At 42.9% G+C, this 16751-nt stretch overlaps 1 protein-coding gene across 1 annotated transcript; it reads right to left on the minus strand.

Annotated features, from left to right (window-relative positions):
* Nucleotides 1-352: 352 nt before the first annotated feature.
* LOC134443238 (butyrophilin subfamily 3 member A2-like) lies at nucleotides 353-7052 on the minus strand. The gene is made up of 3 exons (XM_063193115.1): nucleotides 7007-7052; nucleotides 3124-3468; nucleotides 353-663 (listed from the first exon to the last, which is right to left on the minus strand). The coding sequence occupies exons 1-3, from the start codon at nucleotides 7050-7052 to the stop codon at nucleotides 353-355; spliced, it is 702 nt and encodes a 233-aa protein (XP_063049185.1).
* Between the last annotated feature and the right edge of the window lie 9699 nt (nucleotides 7053-16751).

Below are 16751 nucleotides of genomic sequence, written 5' to 3' on the forward strand. Positions count from 1 at the left end.
TTTGCCATTTTGCATTGACGCTGCATTAATTTCGTTAATGTTGACAGTTTAGGCCGGGGGTGCTAGCTTACCGAAGACCAGGCGAACAGCAGAAAATGGACTCGAGTCGAGCTCTATTTTCAAGTTGCAACTTGTCTGGGCTCCCGCTCACGGGCCTGTCTATGCGCCACGCTGATACCGCCCTTTGGTGTGCATGGAATAATCTGCTTTCATGTTTTCAATTTGTTTTCTGTGGAGAGTGGACACTATCACAGACAATCCTAGGGGGAGTGCTTTCGGTGTGTGGAGATACACATTTTCAGCCAATCAGGTGTGTCAAATGTGAGTGCTTTCATCATCAACTCGTCTCAGATCAGAGAGTGTAGAATGAGCCACAGTGGGGGTACTCACGTGGTACTTCAACTGTCTGTTCCCTCCACTGAGCCGCGCTGTTCATCACACAGGTGAAGTTGTAGCCTTGTCTCTCCTCCACCGTGATGTTGCTGGTCACTCTGAGGCCTGATGGCAGCCTCCGGAATGAAGTGGGATCTGCTGCGATCTGCTGCCCCCTGCTGTCCAGCCAATAGACCTGCGGCTCTGTAGACCATCCTTCAGACTCACACTGCAGACGCACTCGCCCATCACCCAGACTCACAACACTCACACTAGGACGGGAGACCTTAGCTGAAGAGAACACAGACACACAGACACACACACACACACTCCTCAGTGAAACACCGCCCCAATGCTCAATCCCAACTTGCATAGCACATTTGAAAGGATCAGGATGGTCATTTAGCATTCCTTTTTATGGTCTTCTCAGGAGTGGGAGTGTGCAGCCCAAGCCCCATGGTGATTCTGTGCTATGTCTGTGATATTCCAGGTGTGTGTTTATTTTCGTTGTTTGTGTATAATGTGTGTAGAAATGGAAATGTGACCCTGGCAACTTAGCTAACTCGCCCTTTATGCTAGCGGAGTTTTGCTAAGCTAGCTAGCCAGGGCACACTGAATTTATTATGAGGAGCAGGCTAGGATTTTTGTAGCACTTCTCTTAACCTAGCGATTTCAAATGTTTTTCTTATGTTTTCACCATATTTAGGGATACTGTTAAATGTTTATTGTTAAAACTTGCCCTGTCCTCTGTATGCTGTGGGAAGAGGAGTGGGAGTGTGCAGCCCAAGCCCCATGGTGATTCTGTGCTATGTCTATTCCAGAACCCTCACTAAAGCTTTGGATCTGCAATCTTGTCACGGAGTCATCCTTATATCAACTATTCAACACAACGCAGAGTGAATTCCCAACCGGTTACAACCCGGGCGTCGCTCTATTTCGCAGCCCCACCCCAAACACACACACACACACACACACACACACACACACACACACACACACACACACTTGTTAGAGAGAAGCTGCACTCTAGACTTCAAGATTTGGGTTCCTTTCGTTGGTGATGATCTGAGGGTGCACACCAGCCAGACTCACACACATGGTATAGAGGTACACACGGTCCCAAAAAACACACACACACACACACACACACACACACACACACACACACACACACCCACACACACACACACACACACACACACACACACACACACACACAGGCGCGGAGTGGCCGTCGGGAGATCGGGGACTTGTCCCGGTGGGCCGCGGCCGTGAAATGTAATAATGCGGCCGCACTGCGTTCCCAACCGGCCCTGAAGTTTAGATACGGTACTTATAAGTACTGCCTTCCCACTTTCCACTACCCTGTTTAAGCGCTAAGTGACCAGCCAGTATTTATACCGTATACCAGACGGCAATACCTCACTGACGGTGTCAAACAGTAAATTGGCCACACCCCTTCTCTACTGATAATTTTCATACACCGTAGATCGCGGAAGTTTACAAGATCTTAGTAACACAGTTTCGTTTTCAGTATTTGAAGAACCTGTGATATGTATATTGGTTACCAAAGGATGGAAATATGAATAAATTATGATTTATTTTCCGATTTCCACACGACTGTTACAGTTTACAGTCTTTCCAGTCCTGATTCACTTGCTCTGTGGTTATTGACTTGGGTTACGAACAGACTCCACCAAGTGGTAAGGAAGATAACTGCACCTAACAGAAGCAAGATAACTGCACCTAACAGAAGCAATGGGTTTTGTTTTGATTTGTTAGACCTACCAGTATATCTCCTTATAGTCGAAATAATATTATTATCATACATATATTTATATGTGGTACATTTAGGATGTAGCCTATGTCTGAAGAAATGGAACAAAATAATTACCACACAAGATTCTGATGTGACCAGTGCTGGGTGTGTAGGCTAATAAGCTGTGGATTAAAGTAGAGTGATTGCAAGAAACAAAGACATTTGCTGTGAGAAGACAGCGTTTTAAGGTAGGCCTACACCGTTTGGTTATACATTTTGTTGACTTATGGTTGTGGTTTGAAGTAGCTAAGTTTGGCTTATTTGCTGCATGGTGGGTTTATTGCACAATGTAGACAGACTTTTTGTAAGCTACTATATTTTGTAAGCCTACTCTTCTAAAAATCCCCACACCCAAAACTTTGTGCCCATGCTCATCCTGTCTTCCTTAAACGATATTTCAATTTCAAACTGTCAAAATGACAGTGGAGTGCACATTTGCATGGAACAGTAGCGTGATAGCCTAACCTAGGCCTATGAATGCTTTGGACTGTGATGATGGCTCCAGTGGTGTAGGCCTAGTCTACTTTTTGAAGTGGGTATACTGTATATTTGAGCATTTTTTGATGTGTGTATAGTCTACTGTATATATTTGTGCTATTGTAAATAATGGATCAATCAATTTTAAGTGGGTATACTGTAATCCCTGAAATTTTGAAATGGGTGCGTATACCTGCGTTTTACGTAGACTAGGCTACACCACTGGCTGTGCATTTCATCAAGGTGTAGGCTACAATTCTCCACTTCAGGTTGAACGACTGCAGATTTCGTGGCTTTTGTCTTTTTGGTTAGGAAACCATGTTCGCTTTGTTTTTTGTTTTTTTAAAGAGGGCCGCCAAGGGGAAAATTCTCCCGGTGGGAAAAGGTGGGCCACTCCGCCCCTGCACACACACACACACACACACTCTCTCTCTTTGTCACCATCACACACTTACCCTCCACTTTGACAGTGACTTCAGCATCATCATACCAGGTATCTGCCCTCACTCTGCATGTGCACTCTCCAGCATCAGAGAGGCTGACGTTGGTGAGTGTGAATGATGCGTCTCCTGTCTGCAGTCCTTTTCTGGACACGCTGGTGCGGCCGCGGTACTCTGGTGGCTGCTGCTCAGTGCGATCAGTGTGGCGGAGGTAATGGTGGACCATCTTATCCCCCCGCTTCCAAATGATTTCTTCATCCACTGCATTCACTCCAGACTTCACATGACATGGCAGCTGCAGATCATCACCAACCAGACCCACCACTGGACCATCAGGACCTGTAATTCCACTGACAGCACCTAGAGAGAGAGAGAGCAGGACAAAGAGAGCGAGACATGCTGTATGAACGGGCCTTCTCACACACACACACACACACACACACACACACACACACACACACCTTTCATTGGTATGTTTTTATTATGTTATTACATTATTGTTACTATTGATACAGGTACTTATGTTACTACATGTCATGTACTTGTATAATTTGGCAATACCAACACCTGTTCTGTCATGCCTATCGAAATTGAAAATTGAGAGAGAGAGGGGGGGGGGTAGATAGAGGAGTAGAGAGAGAATGAAAGAGAGAGAGAGAGAGAGGGAAAGAGAGACAGTGAGAGAGAGGGGGAAGAGAGAGAGTTCGCCATCACACAGACCGCGGATTTCTGCCTACAATCTGCGATGCGTGTCCAGCTGATTAATCAGAAGTGACCACACCAAGCGCCGATCCACTGCCCATGAATGTGGTGACTAGGCAACGTAACGACTCAACTGTCACTCGCAACGTAGCCTAATCGATGGTGTTGTGTCGTTAAATGTTGTGAAAACATACACAAAATGCTTTGTCCATTCATCTATGTAAAATGAATAGAAGACGAGCTCTTTTCTTGCTCTCCTAACGTTGGATAGTGAATCTGATATGAATGTTGATAACGGTCTCCTATCGAACATCCGGAAATCCGCCGCGGATTAGAGGTGTGTCGTTCATGAACGAGCCGGTTCTTTTGAACGGCTCCCTGAAGTGAACGATGGGAACCGGATCACAGCTGGGGGAGCCACTCGACCGTTATTTCGTTCATTTTTCATTCATTTTAAGCACATGACCTCGACTAGAGTAATTCAATTTGGGAAAAAAACACAATTGTTTGCCTCAAAGAGAGGCAAAAACGGTGTTTAGAAGCAGCAGAATAATCAGTTGTTGTTTGGACAAAATTACCTTGAGGTGGAGTCAAAATATTACATTCTTAACAATGAATAAATCATTTAAAAAAGAGCCAAAAGAGCCAGTTTTTTGAACGGCTCTTTGAAAGGAACGAGCCACTAAGAACCGGATCCCGAAAAAGAGCCATAAATCCCATCTCTAATTCCGCCTTGAGTTGAACTTTTTTAAACTCGATCCGCCCGGCGCGGAGAGGCGGAGAATCCGCAACCCGCCTTGCGCTGATAGTAGACGCATAATCCGCTCATTTTCATTGACAAACAATAGAACACATCCGCCTCCTACTGTAAAATCCGTGGTCTGTGTGATCGCGCCCATGCAGGAGCAGAGAGAGATGAGAGAGAGAGATACAGCAGTAGAGAGAAATGAGGGAGAGAGAGAAAGGGAGAGAAGAGAACAGGGCAGTGAGAGAGGCAGCAGGACAGAGGCAGTTCAGCAAGGGAGAGACACATCTCCATCATGTCAGAAGAAGCAGCACTGTGCAGCAACATTCAACGGGAACACACATCTCCTAGTACAGTGCTAGAGTTCTGTTCTGACAACTCCTCTGAACGCAGAAGATCGTTTGTTTTTAAAGAAGGACAATGCTCCAGCCCCTCAGCTCGGCCAATTAAGCTGTGGATGGAGGACCACCAGATCAATACCCTGACATGGTCAGCCAGCCCAAACTCCAGGCCCGAACTCCTTTCAAAACCTCTGGAATGTGATCAAGAGGAAGCTGGATGGTCACAAGCCACCAACCTAAGCTCAGCAACTTGAATTCTTACACCAGGCCTGGAATAACCATGAGGACTAATGGAACGTATACCAAAACACATGAAATCTATGACTGCTAATGTGGCTTATTTCACCAAATATTGATTTCTGAATTCTTCCTAAGGTAATACTATACTATTATGCTGCTTTTAAGTTAATGTCATCTTGTTTTCTTTGCCTTTCATGGAAACATTGCATCTTATGTGTTATTTTGACCATTTGAGATTTTCTGCAAATAAATGATCTAAATATTTTCTTTCGAAATTTAGAGGAAATGATGTCTGTAGTCTATAGAATGAAATAACAATGTTTGTTTTACTCAAACACATACCTATCCATAGCTAAATCTGAAAAACTGAACATTTCTAAGTGGTCTCTCAGTTTTTGCCAGAGCTGATCTGTTATCTTTTTAGCTAATTAGCTAATTAATTTAGCTAATTAGCTAATTTTTTTGCTATATGCAGTCGTGGAATCTTGTGGAATCTGCACCCCCCCCCCCCCCCCCCCTCAAAAAAAGAGAACTTTTCCTTCAGAATTCTTTAACCCCTTAGCGCAGAGCCTTATGTAATAACCTTACTGTCACCAAAATTGTAATGGCTCTGTCTTAATATGTTACTTAAGGCTCTCTGTACTGTCATAGCAATGTTGTTATGATGTAGTTGAGTATTTTAAGCAATAGTGAATTGGCCCGCCGGCGACCCCCTCTGAAGTAAGAGGCTAGTATATTGCTTTCCAATGTTAAAGACATGAAAGCTGCCAAAAAGGCTCTTTACACTTATTTGCAAACTTTTACAATGCATTGTAGCATTACACATGACTAGAATTACAAATTTAAGTATACGTGGTTAATTGGGCACAAAAATTACGAAGGAAGTGCACATACTGTATAGCAGGGGTCCCCAAACTAAGGCCCGGGGGCCGGATGCGGCCTGCCAGGCCCCTTTGACCGGCCCTCCACCTCTCTACACCTCACCATTTAAACTGTCCCAAAGAAGCAATCCTATCTTGTCTTAATAGTTTTTCATCTCACTGTAATATAAACAGGCCTACCATTTATATTGTATCACTCATAAACTGTCAATCACCATATTTTTCTAACCTTTCCTTGGTATTTTTACATGGTTATTAGAAACTAAAAGGAATACCTGTGGTATTTCAAATTGGAAAACATGTGAAGTACTCACTTTTTCTGCAAATGACTTGTAATGACTATTTTGTGCTAGAAATTATGGTTGTAACAGGCAATGGCCAAGTATAAAGCCCACATGAATGATCCCGGCCCCTGATCACAGTCAGAATCGATAATGTGGCCCCCAGAGAAAAAAGTTTGGGGACCCCTGCTGTATAGTCATACTAATCTAGTTCTAAGTCATTCCAATGGGAATGATCTACATGTCGTCCCATAACTGCATGTAGTTGCCATATCAACAATTACATTTTGCCATTTTACAAAAGAATCTTTGCATCTAAAGTTGTTTTAGTGATGGGAAAATAGCAGTTTACTTATAACAGATCATGTTTTTTATAACAATATTTTGGACTGAAATGTTAGTAATATTAGGGAGGCTTTGAGTGATGAACTCCGTACACCAAAGGAGGTGATGAAAAAGGGCTTCCTGTGTTTATTTCTTAATCATGTGACCTGAAAGTTTTTTTGTTTCAAAATAAAAGGCTCTCATCATAAACATGTGTAAATACACAGTTTATAGTATGCCATCTATTAGAGAAACTGGAAAAGGTCAAATGTTGGCATATGGCAACACCATGCAGTAGAGGGTTAAATATGTTATGTCTGAGTGATTTCATATGTAATGATCATTTTTAAAAAGGATATGAATGGGCCTTCACGCAATGAGTACCTGCAGTTCCCAGCAGTGTGCTGGTGATGAGAAGCCAGATCATCATATTGGAGAGCAGAGCAGGAGCAGAGCACCTGCAACACACACACACGCGCGCGCGCACACACACACACACACACACACACACACACACACACACACACACACACACGTTTTGTATGGTAACAAAATGTCAGAGAACAATAAAACTTCCACCATTAGATTCAGTGACCCTGAAAATGTAGGTTAATTAGCAGAATTACTGAGTTATTTGTGGTTATTTCGAATAGTTTGCCGGGCATTTGCAGTATCTCAAAAGCCTCATGTCTCCTGCAGAGCTGGTGGGGCAGCATCGTAGTTATTCAGCCAAATAAGCTTGATCTATTTCGAAGGAAAATGTCTCGGTATACTAGACTATAGCTAGTATAGGTTATACTAGGCTTACTATAACATTCTGCATCATTTCAAAGGTCCTGACCGACCGCAACCGACCCGAATATCATTAAAAAATATTATTTCATAACCCGTGCCTGCGGTCGACCGCGGTTAACTGCAAACGCCCGCTGACTTTGGGTCAGCCCGCGCATCACTGTACTCTACCGTCTCTGATACAACGTTAAATTAGTGGTACTGATGACTCCTTTATCGAAGTGAGGAGGTAGGTGTCATGAAATGTGAATCCTTCCCAAAACATCTTGTTTTACAACTAAAACTGTTTTTGGCAGCTGAGTTAGTCGAGGTAAGATGGCAGCGCAGCTTCCTGATTTCAGCCTGCTGTTTAGAATGACACGAAGTCGGGGAGAGACACGAAGGCAGGTAGTCAGCCAATTGAAGCCACGGGTACTGCGTGAGGACGCTAGGTTAGATAGGTAAAGGGACACTGTGCAGGAAATGGTCAAAAAAGGTACTGCAACTATGCTGCTCATTGAAACTGGGTTGGCTATCGCCAAATTTGATATTTACATGAAAGTTTACTAAGTAATAAACAAATATTTTCCTGTATGGTCCAAGTAGCCATTTTTGCAGCTAAAAATGGCTATTTTTTGAAATTCAAAATGGTGGACCATGGAGAAGATCCCCTTTTCATGTAGGTCTATGAAAAGTGCAATTTTCCATTCATAATGAATACTTAGAATTTGATGCCGGTGGTAAGTATTCATAAAAAAGGTAACATCAGTGAATGGGCAGCATGAATTTTGGAAATAAACAACTAAAAATCTCACACAGTGTCCATTTAAGGGGCGGGGTTGTCTGGCAGGTGCGACTGCTCTCCTGTGGTCCTGAGCTAGAATTTTGAACCCGCAGCAACTCTGGACTTTACGGTCCCATTCACTTCAATTCAATTTTTCGAAGCCAGAACAGGTTTTACAGATTTCGGACAGTGCCGACGCCGCTGTTGTAGTGCGAGGAAAACAACACTTGTGTCGGACGCTACACATGGTCATGGAATGACATGCTTAACAAGAATGATACTTCTTGTGTCATTTCGAAGATAATTAAAGAAAACCTTTTTTCACAATGGGACTTCTCATAGACATGGTTTTGCATGTCTCTCATCTCTTTGCATGTTAACTGTGCCATCACCATAACAAGTTTACAAGGTGCACGGGACACAGCTGTATATGCATACAAAAAAAGAAAAACATTTCACGATGTAAATGTGGAAATAATTCACATCAAAGTGAACTGTTATTACATATGGCACCATGGTAATCAATATGTGTGTAGGCTAAGAACAAGTGAAAAAAAACAAATTGGTCAGTTTGTCAAAGAGGACACAAAAGACATGCACCATAATACACAGTATGCATCACACCGTGCTTTTGAGCGATATGAAGGATAAATACTGATGGCATAAATGTCTCTTCCCTCAATAATGCCACATGTCATATCACTCAAGCAGCTTTATCTTCATTAGCTAATGTGGCCACAAGGGGGCGATATTGTACGCTGACACACTGACTGGTATTAGGCCGGAAGGTGACCCTCGAAAAGTGCTTCAGAAACCTAACTTCGCTCCACAGCCTCCGAACAAACAGACATTCAGTTCATAAAAAAGAAAGACTTATATGGAGGATTTAAAACCTCAGTTCGGATTAGTCCGCACTGCAAGGCTATTCAAATTCGCAACGTGTAATGACGAACTACTGTCTCCGAGGCGTATGTAGATATTCGGCCGGCGTAATAATACTTTTCGCCTCGAGAGGTGCCACGGTTGAGGCGTCATCAGAAGGAACGAATCAGCTAACTGCTATGTCAGCTGAGACAAAGAAAATGGAATCTTGTACAAGAACGACCACTAGCTGGTGGTGGCCAGGAGTGGCACTGCAGCTATGTTCTCGCAGCCAAGTAAAGAATGAATGGGTCCCAATGGGGCTGCATGCTTCTATTAATTTTATCTGCCCGTGTAATTATTTCCCTGGAAATAATGAAGTCTTGTTTGATAGATAGGAGTAAGTGAAAGCATTTGGCGTCACGTTTGCATCTTGTCTAGGGTTAGATTCGTGAAAATCGCCCTTATTTAAACTCTAGCAATGACGTCACACGTGACAAACAACTTTACGGCACTTTGCCATTTATTTTGTAGTTTTAGCCGAGGCTACCTCTCAACGACCGTTGTTCCAGACAGTCAGTTCCTACAGTCCGATGTCGCCTCCGTCTGAGTTTTGGACCGACCCGACAAGCCAAGGTAAGTCTTTGCTGTTACTTACAACTTCATATTAATTAATGATCGCCATGTCTGCGTGTAGCCTATTTGCACCGTAGGTCCAATGTCATAGAAGATGAAACTATTTGACACTAAAACAAAAACAAAACACTGGTAGGCTAGTCGCTGAACATATTGACGTTGTAGGCCTAGCTGTAATAGTGTAATTTCCATCTGCAACATGAGCCTAAAACAGACCTGACACAGAGCCTGGTTGGATCTGTAAATGACTCTCGGGCATGATTCCAGTTAGTAATGACAGTCACACGGTTCCTGTTGTTACACATGTATAGGCCGATGCTCAAGCTGTGAATCAAAATATCCTCCTGACTACCAGGGGGAAAAAAGTTCCCAAATGTTTTTTTTTTTTTTTTTTAAATTCCCCAATTGTTTGAAGGCTAAAAAAGAGATTGCCAACATTTCTTTCAAAATTTTATTTTAAATATTTTATCTGTCCATTACAGTGGACATTGGAAGGCCGTACATTGACAATTTACCTTAATTGCTATAATCAATCTGGATGAAAAAGCATAACAATCAGTTTAATAAGTAGTAATTTCCAGCATTTATGAGTTAACAATGAGTGTTTTATTGGTTTGAGGTGGAAACTGGATGTGTCTGTGACCATTATCAGTCATGCAGGTCATCTCATGTCAAAGCAATTTTGTTATAAGCAACTGGACTTGCAGTTGAAGCTTGAATGACATGTGGTCCTTCAACTGAGAACTTTCACCAGAGTTGACTAATTTTATAGTTCTGATGTGCGATTAAATATGGGTTATTATCTCTGGAACCAACATGTGTTCATGTCTATAGGATTAATTTAGTCTTCATTTAATTTTTGGTTGAAATATTGTCCTGCAAAGGTCAGACACACATCAGAGTCATGCTCCACATGGGGCGACAAATGCATCAATAGGGAACGTTCTGCTTGTTCTGATTCTACGTTTCCTGCTTGAAATGAATCCTAAGAGGTCTCTGAATCTTTAGCATCTTCCTTAAACATCACATCTAGGATTATTTATTAATAATGTGCTGTAAAGTGTCTCTCCTTCTGAATCTGATAATGACTTTCTGACTAGAAAAATACTAACAAAATGGAAGATGTCACTACCAATGTCCATTTTAGAGGACATTTCTTTAACGCCTAAATATGGGAATTAAATAATGTTACATTAATTTAGAAATGGTTTAATTGTGCTCTGAAGAGATTGAAATAACATATAAAGATGATGTTTTAAGACAATAATTGCCCACTTTAAAGTATTGTGCATTTCCTTTCCCTTTAGCCAAAAGCGGCCTATTTTTAATGGACACCATTTTCCTTGCAAAGAAATAAAAAGTTCCCAAAACCCCACCCCTACACACAAGGTATTATTGGAAAGCTCTGAATGTCCTCTTGAAAGACCATTGGGAGTTAGCACAGCAGTTTGTATGGGGTGGGAGATATTGCGGTTTACAAATGTCTTCTAGAGAGGACAAAAATGAACTGCTGGTAGTCAGGAGGATATTACGTGTAGGCCTAAAGGGCTGGCGCATGGGCAACATATTCTCTCTCAAAGTTTGAAAATTTACATAACAGATCAGGCCCAATGTAATAAACAAAATTAAATGAAACAAAAATAATAATACAAAAACATGGGGGAAAAACTGCCCCATTGCTAAATTGCATAGAGTTATCAGCATGTAAACGTGGAGCATTTCCTCGCTGCTGCTCTGTGCAGGGTGGAGAGGTGCCGGTTCTTCACTTTGATCTCGGCACCCACCCTGCACATCACAAATTTCCTCAAAGTCACCTCCTCAATGAGGGGTGCATGCTCAGGGTGGTTGAGGTAGATTGCCTGGAACGCTCCCACTCGTTCCAAGTTGGCCCGGAGTTGGTGGGTAATGTGTGGCTTGGACCACACAGTGCCAATAACCTTCTTGACCTCTGCCTCCAACTCAAAGAGGCACTGAGCAAACACTGGTGACGGTTGAGTCAGGTGTGCCAGCTGGGTGTATTTTTTGCCCTCGAAAAAGGGCTGTGCTGGTGTGCAGTAAGTGTGGTCATGTACATTATGGCCCACCAACATCTCCTCACACTTAAAGCAGTCCTTAATAATGTCTGTGCGCCGAAGGGAGTAAACTACCCATCCAGCCAGGTAGAAAAGGCTTTCCTCTTGAACACAGTCTCCAACAGTCTACAGAAGTAAATAGAGATTGAGAAAATTAAGAATAGAATTGAGAAAATGGGTAGTGAAAATGTGTGTGTTCTTTATACATACCTTTTCTCCCATGTGCTCTATGACTGAAACGCCCTGATCTTCCATCTCATCCACCTTTTCTGTCACCCTCGGTGAGAGGGGCTCGGGAGGTACGCTTTCTAGAAGCAAGGGGCTGGCCTCATCCATCTCGCAGTTAGAAGAGGGGGGCACTAAACCCGGCATCATGCTTGTGATGCTGAGTCCCTTGAGGGCAGCAGTGAACTCCCTTGGACTGGGGTTGTGTCTGTGCCCCCCTTTGCCGCGGACCAGGGAAAACAGATTCTGTTCACAAAAACAATGGAGATCATTGATATTGATTGTTGGTGTAAATTCATGTGTGGAGAGCTGTCAGTATCTGTACCTTTCTTTACCTCGATGCAGTCCTGATTCAGCTTGGAGGTGCACAGATACTTCAGTCCAGCCTCTGTGCACCTCTTCTGAACTGCCAGGATGCTCTTGATGCTTATCACCATGCCCGTTTGACAGGGTGGTGTGCGGCCAGATCTGTAGGTAGACGTTGGTTATGAATAAACCACTCAACATTTCCTGTCATTGTGCTTTTTTTCCCCCTCTAACTCTTCCTAGTATACACACCTGAACTGCCAACCTACTACCCAACCAATGCAGTCCACAAGGTAGTCCTCCTTCTCCCGATTCCCTGTGCCAAGGGGACGTCTCCAGGGGTTAGGATCTTTGATGGACCTTCATGAAGGTGAGTAAATGTTAAGAACACACAGCATAACACACATTTCAAATGTTTTCGCCCTGAGGGCTGGATGTTAGAAACAAAGCATGTGTTGCAACTGGAACGTCATTATGTTTGCGTGTTTGTGTATTCTTAGGCTTAGATTGTAATTGGGGTTACCTTGAGTTTAGCACATCAAATAGCCTATTCATCTGGCTAAGATAGGTTGCTGTGTGGATGGCTTCAGGTGGCAGTCTTTTCATGGACACCATAGCTGACAGACCTGCCACAAAGAAAGGTCACAATGATACCATGACTGTGGCAAGGAAATCAATATTAGTTCAATATGTTCTTCGATTGGCCATTGCAAAAGCCATTCCCCTTTCTCATGTGCCTATTATGCTGTTATGAAATGCTAATCTATGGAGCTGCAAGCCTTTTGTTGTGAGCATTGTAATGGCGAATCCAGTAAACGCCATGAGGCAGGGGACAAGTAGGTGACTGACGCACAATCCAATATAAGCACGCACGGAGAGGTGAAGTAAAGTTGTTGTTGTTGTTTTATTCACACGGTCCGGTTGACTTTCCAAACATAATCAAACAAATGCTGTCCAAAGTAAACTAAATATCAGCACTTTGTCTGTCCAATATTTGTGGTCAGAAAACTGTTCCTGCTCACCCTCCTACCTGCCGAACACCAAGTGAGCTTCCTAATTTAAAGTGCTCACACTCGCGCCACAGGCACGTCCAAGGGGTGTGTTCTGTCACGTGACAGGTTGGCTGGTAAGCAGGTACAGGTGTCCTACATCAAAGCAAATGAGGCAATTATGCCGTTTCCTACCAAAACAATACAAAACCTTACCCTAATAAGTGACATTCAAAACATTGCAAGTATAGGCACTTTTTCACCTTCCAAAATAACAAAAACACAAATATGGCTCCTACAAGCATTATATAGCTTCCCTTTCTATGTATTTTGAACAATCTTGGCAGAATGGCAAAGCCTGACTCAACCTTTTGTGGGACGCCACAGACATACAGTAATATGAAATATATTTGCGCACAATTACAGTGGGATCACCGGACCCCCAGTGCAGGCCATAACTTGTGTGATAAACTGATTAAGTCTTTTGGATATATTTGAGGTCTTCTAACAGGGGGCTGGGTTTTGCAAGTGGTTCGATGTTTCTCAGTTGAACCATGAATGTTACTGTACCAGCAGAGACGGTGTGGCTAAAGACTTGTGTCGCATAGCTCACACGCATGTTAGTAAATGCTGGCAGGTGGATGTGATTTGCTGTCAGTTTTGGTGCCATCTTTACAGTGTTCAATGAATCCTGTTCGTAGAAATTGGCGATGTGGCGCCAGAGGACACAGTGTCCATCAGTCTGAAAGAAGTTCACAAAAAACTATTACATCATGTCTCTGAACACATGTTCAACATAGTCCTGCCTGACTAACTGATGTTGTTGTCTTCAAATAATATTTTCACAATCACTTCAGGAATTCAACATGCATTTGGGTAGGCTAGTACAAACGTGTAGCCTCTGTCTGTATTGTGACAGGTTTACTTCCAACACCTAGGGTGACTATAGATGAAAGGACTCAATATTGATTTATGTAAATGTTGACATTAATGTGCTTTTTAGTATTCCTCTTTATTACCTTCAGGCCATATTTGATAAGATTGTTTCTGATGGACTTCATCAGATGTGGCACATCAAAAATGACTGCCACCTTCCTGCCAGCAACCGAAAATGTGTGGGTCTCTTCGCCCCCTACAGCCTGTAGTGTGGCTCCAAGAAGGTGAAGAGCCTTTACATTTGGTGTGGCCTGGTCACACACCACTGCTAGTACCTTAAAAATACATACATTGACATGACATGTCAGGAAGTTATAACCGATACAGCCATGATGGTATTATGTTTAGTGTAGTATGCAATACTGACTGTAAGCCCGATTGAGGACAGTTGCTCAACTGCTTCCTTCACAAGTGGTGCTGTCCGTTTTGCTGGCATCGGACCAGCAGAGAAGAAGTATCCTATCGTCTGTTCACAAAACATGTCACCATATCTAAGTAACTAACTAGGTCAACTTCTTGTGTGATATTTGTACCTTATTAGGGTATACCTTACCTGCTTCCATTTGCCCATGATGTCTCGGGCCAGGAACACCATCGCTTGCTTAGCAGCCTCTCCTGTATCAGAAATGCCATAAATGGCATCTAGCCTGGCATCATAATCGAGATGCCTCTTTATGGCCATTTCGTCCAGTACCAGGCAACAGAGTCTCTCAGCCGGAGGCATATCAGACACCAGCAGCTTCATCTGTGCAAGGATGCCTTGCTGGAAGCCAGGCTGTTAAGAAGCAGTGGAAATTGGTGGGTAGTGTAAAGGAAAAGTGCAATAGTCTCATATGAAATGTAATACTACATGACATGCTGTGCAGGGGAGTCAATTCATGTAGGCAGAGCTATGCAGAGAGAGCTCAGGTTTAGATGTAGCCAATAGGTATTGACATTGTTCGGTTTTACTTGGTAAGCACCACTGAATATTACAAATATACCCCTAAACCAAACATCAGTGGTATTCTTTCATGCTGTGATATTGATAGTGGAATGTATGTTATATCACAAATATTCACTGCCTAACACCTATAATAGCAAATGTTATTGCTTGCCTATGCATGCAAGGTTTGGAATGTAATAACCTGGCTGTATATTTGTTTCTGCATGTGTGTCCGCCGACAATGTTTTACGTTGGCTACGGATGACCCCAACACATACAGAAGGGGACCGGCTTGCCATTTCTGATTGCTCTTTCTCGACATTGAATCACACAGGTATAGTAATACTCACCTGGAAGTATCCAACACGCCTTATCAGGTACTGCTTCAAAGTGGTGATGGATGGCAATGCAAAGATGCCTCTCAGATACCTGTAGGTTTTTGGGCTGCTCTGGTAGATTTGCAGCCCCATGGCCTTCAGTGTATCATTGAAACGTCTTCCCTTCTTTTGCTTTTTTGACAGGGAGATTTGGGCCTGTATAAAGGTCTGGCAAAGGTCGGAACAGCCACCCAGCGCCTTCTTCAGCATATCCTGGTGTCTAAGTAAGTATAGTTGTGGTGCATATACAGAATTAATTATTGGTGTGTTCGAAAAGCACAAGCCACATTTCTGCTTTGATTATTTGACCTCACCTACTGACTGGAGATGTCTTTGCCTGTTTCCTTTTTAGGGCTCTCACTTGAGCCTGTAATGCTCTGTTTTTCTGGGGGGGGGGGAAGCAGGGTTTCAACAGCAGTGAGTAGTGAAGAGGACACCTTGCCAAAAACAGCTTGACTATGGCGCCTGAAGGAGTATTTACAATTTAATTTCTATAACTGTTAATGTAATTTCTATGGCAGCTTTATGTAGTTTGCAGAAGGTAGTTAAGGGGTCATGCAATATAGCAGCTCACAACAGCCTTTCCCTTCTCTATATGTATTGTGTACATGTGTCTTATCTCTCCCCACTGACCTTGACTAACAAATGTTGTGCTGGACTAGGAGTGCGCGGTATGGACGGTATACTATCGTGCGAGGTATTTTTTCCGCCATAGCGCATTGCGTCCTGCAGATGGCAGTAATAGACAACGTTTTGAACATCCACAGACTGTCTCTCGTAGTAGCCAAAAGAATATGTGGTTGTAGAACAGAAGCACAATTTCATTTAAGCTTTAAGTGTAAAATGTATAGTTAGTGTAGTGAACTATGGTTTTAAACTGTATGTGATTTCGATTCTGGTCTCCACAATGTAATGTACAGTGGTGTTTGAAAAGCAAGTTAGCAAGCTAACAGCCCAAGTCATTCATGTCAATGCTGGTGTCTGACAACAGAAGTGCTAAATCCATGTGCTACTGGTTGCTTTACATTTGCGCCAGCCTTACTGTATGTTACTGTGTCCAGGTGAGATAATATCATTCACGATATCTGGCTGGGTGTTAGTAACTTAGATGACTGTTCACTGTTTAAAATGTGATTTAGCGATTTCGCTAACGTTAGCACGCTAACCGCTGCTGCAGTGATAGCTGCCATTTAAATGCATTAGTTCTACAATGCATTGCTGGCTGCCTCATGTGAAAGTTCGTTTTT

The sequence above is a fragment of the Engraulis encrasicolus genome, unplaced genomic scaffold (genome assembly GCF_034702125.1).
Source record: "Engraulis encrasicolus isolate BLACKSEA-1 unplaced genomic scaffold, IST_EnEncr_1.0 scaffold_29_np1212, whole genome shotgun sequence".
Classification (NCBI taxonomy): domain Eukaryota; kingdom Metazoa; phylum Chordata; class Actinopteri; order Clupeiformes; family Engraulidae; genus Engraulis; species Engraulis encrasicolus.

What these genes read in the sequence shown, in the direction of transcription:
- LOC134443238 (XM_063193115.1), bottom strand. Translation starts at nt 7,052, where the DNA reads ATGATGATCTGGCTTCTCATCACCAGCACACTGCTGGGAACTGCAG. An exon ending in CACACTGCTGGGAACTGCAG is followed by an intron (nt 3,469 to 7,006) that starts GTACTCATTGCG and finishes CTCTCTCTCTAG; the next exon opens with GTGCTGTCAGTGGAATTACA. An exon ending in AGTCACTGTCAAAGTGGAGG is followed by an intron (nt 664 to 3,123) that starts GTAAGTGTGTGA and finishes TGTTCTCTTCAG; the next exon opens with CTAAGGTCTCCCGTCCTAGT.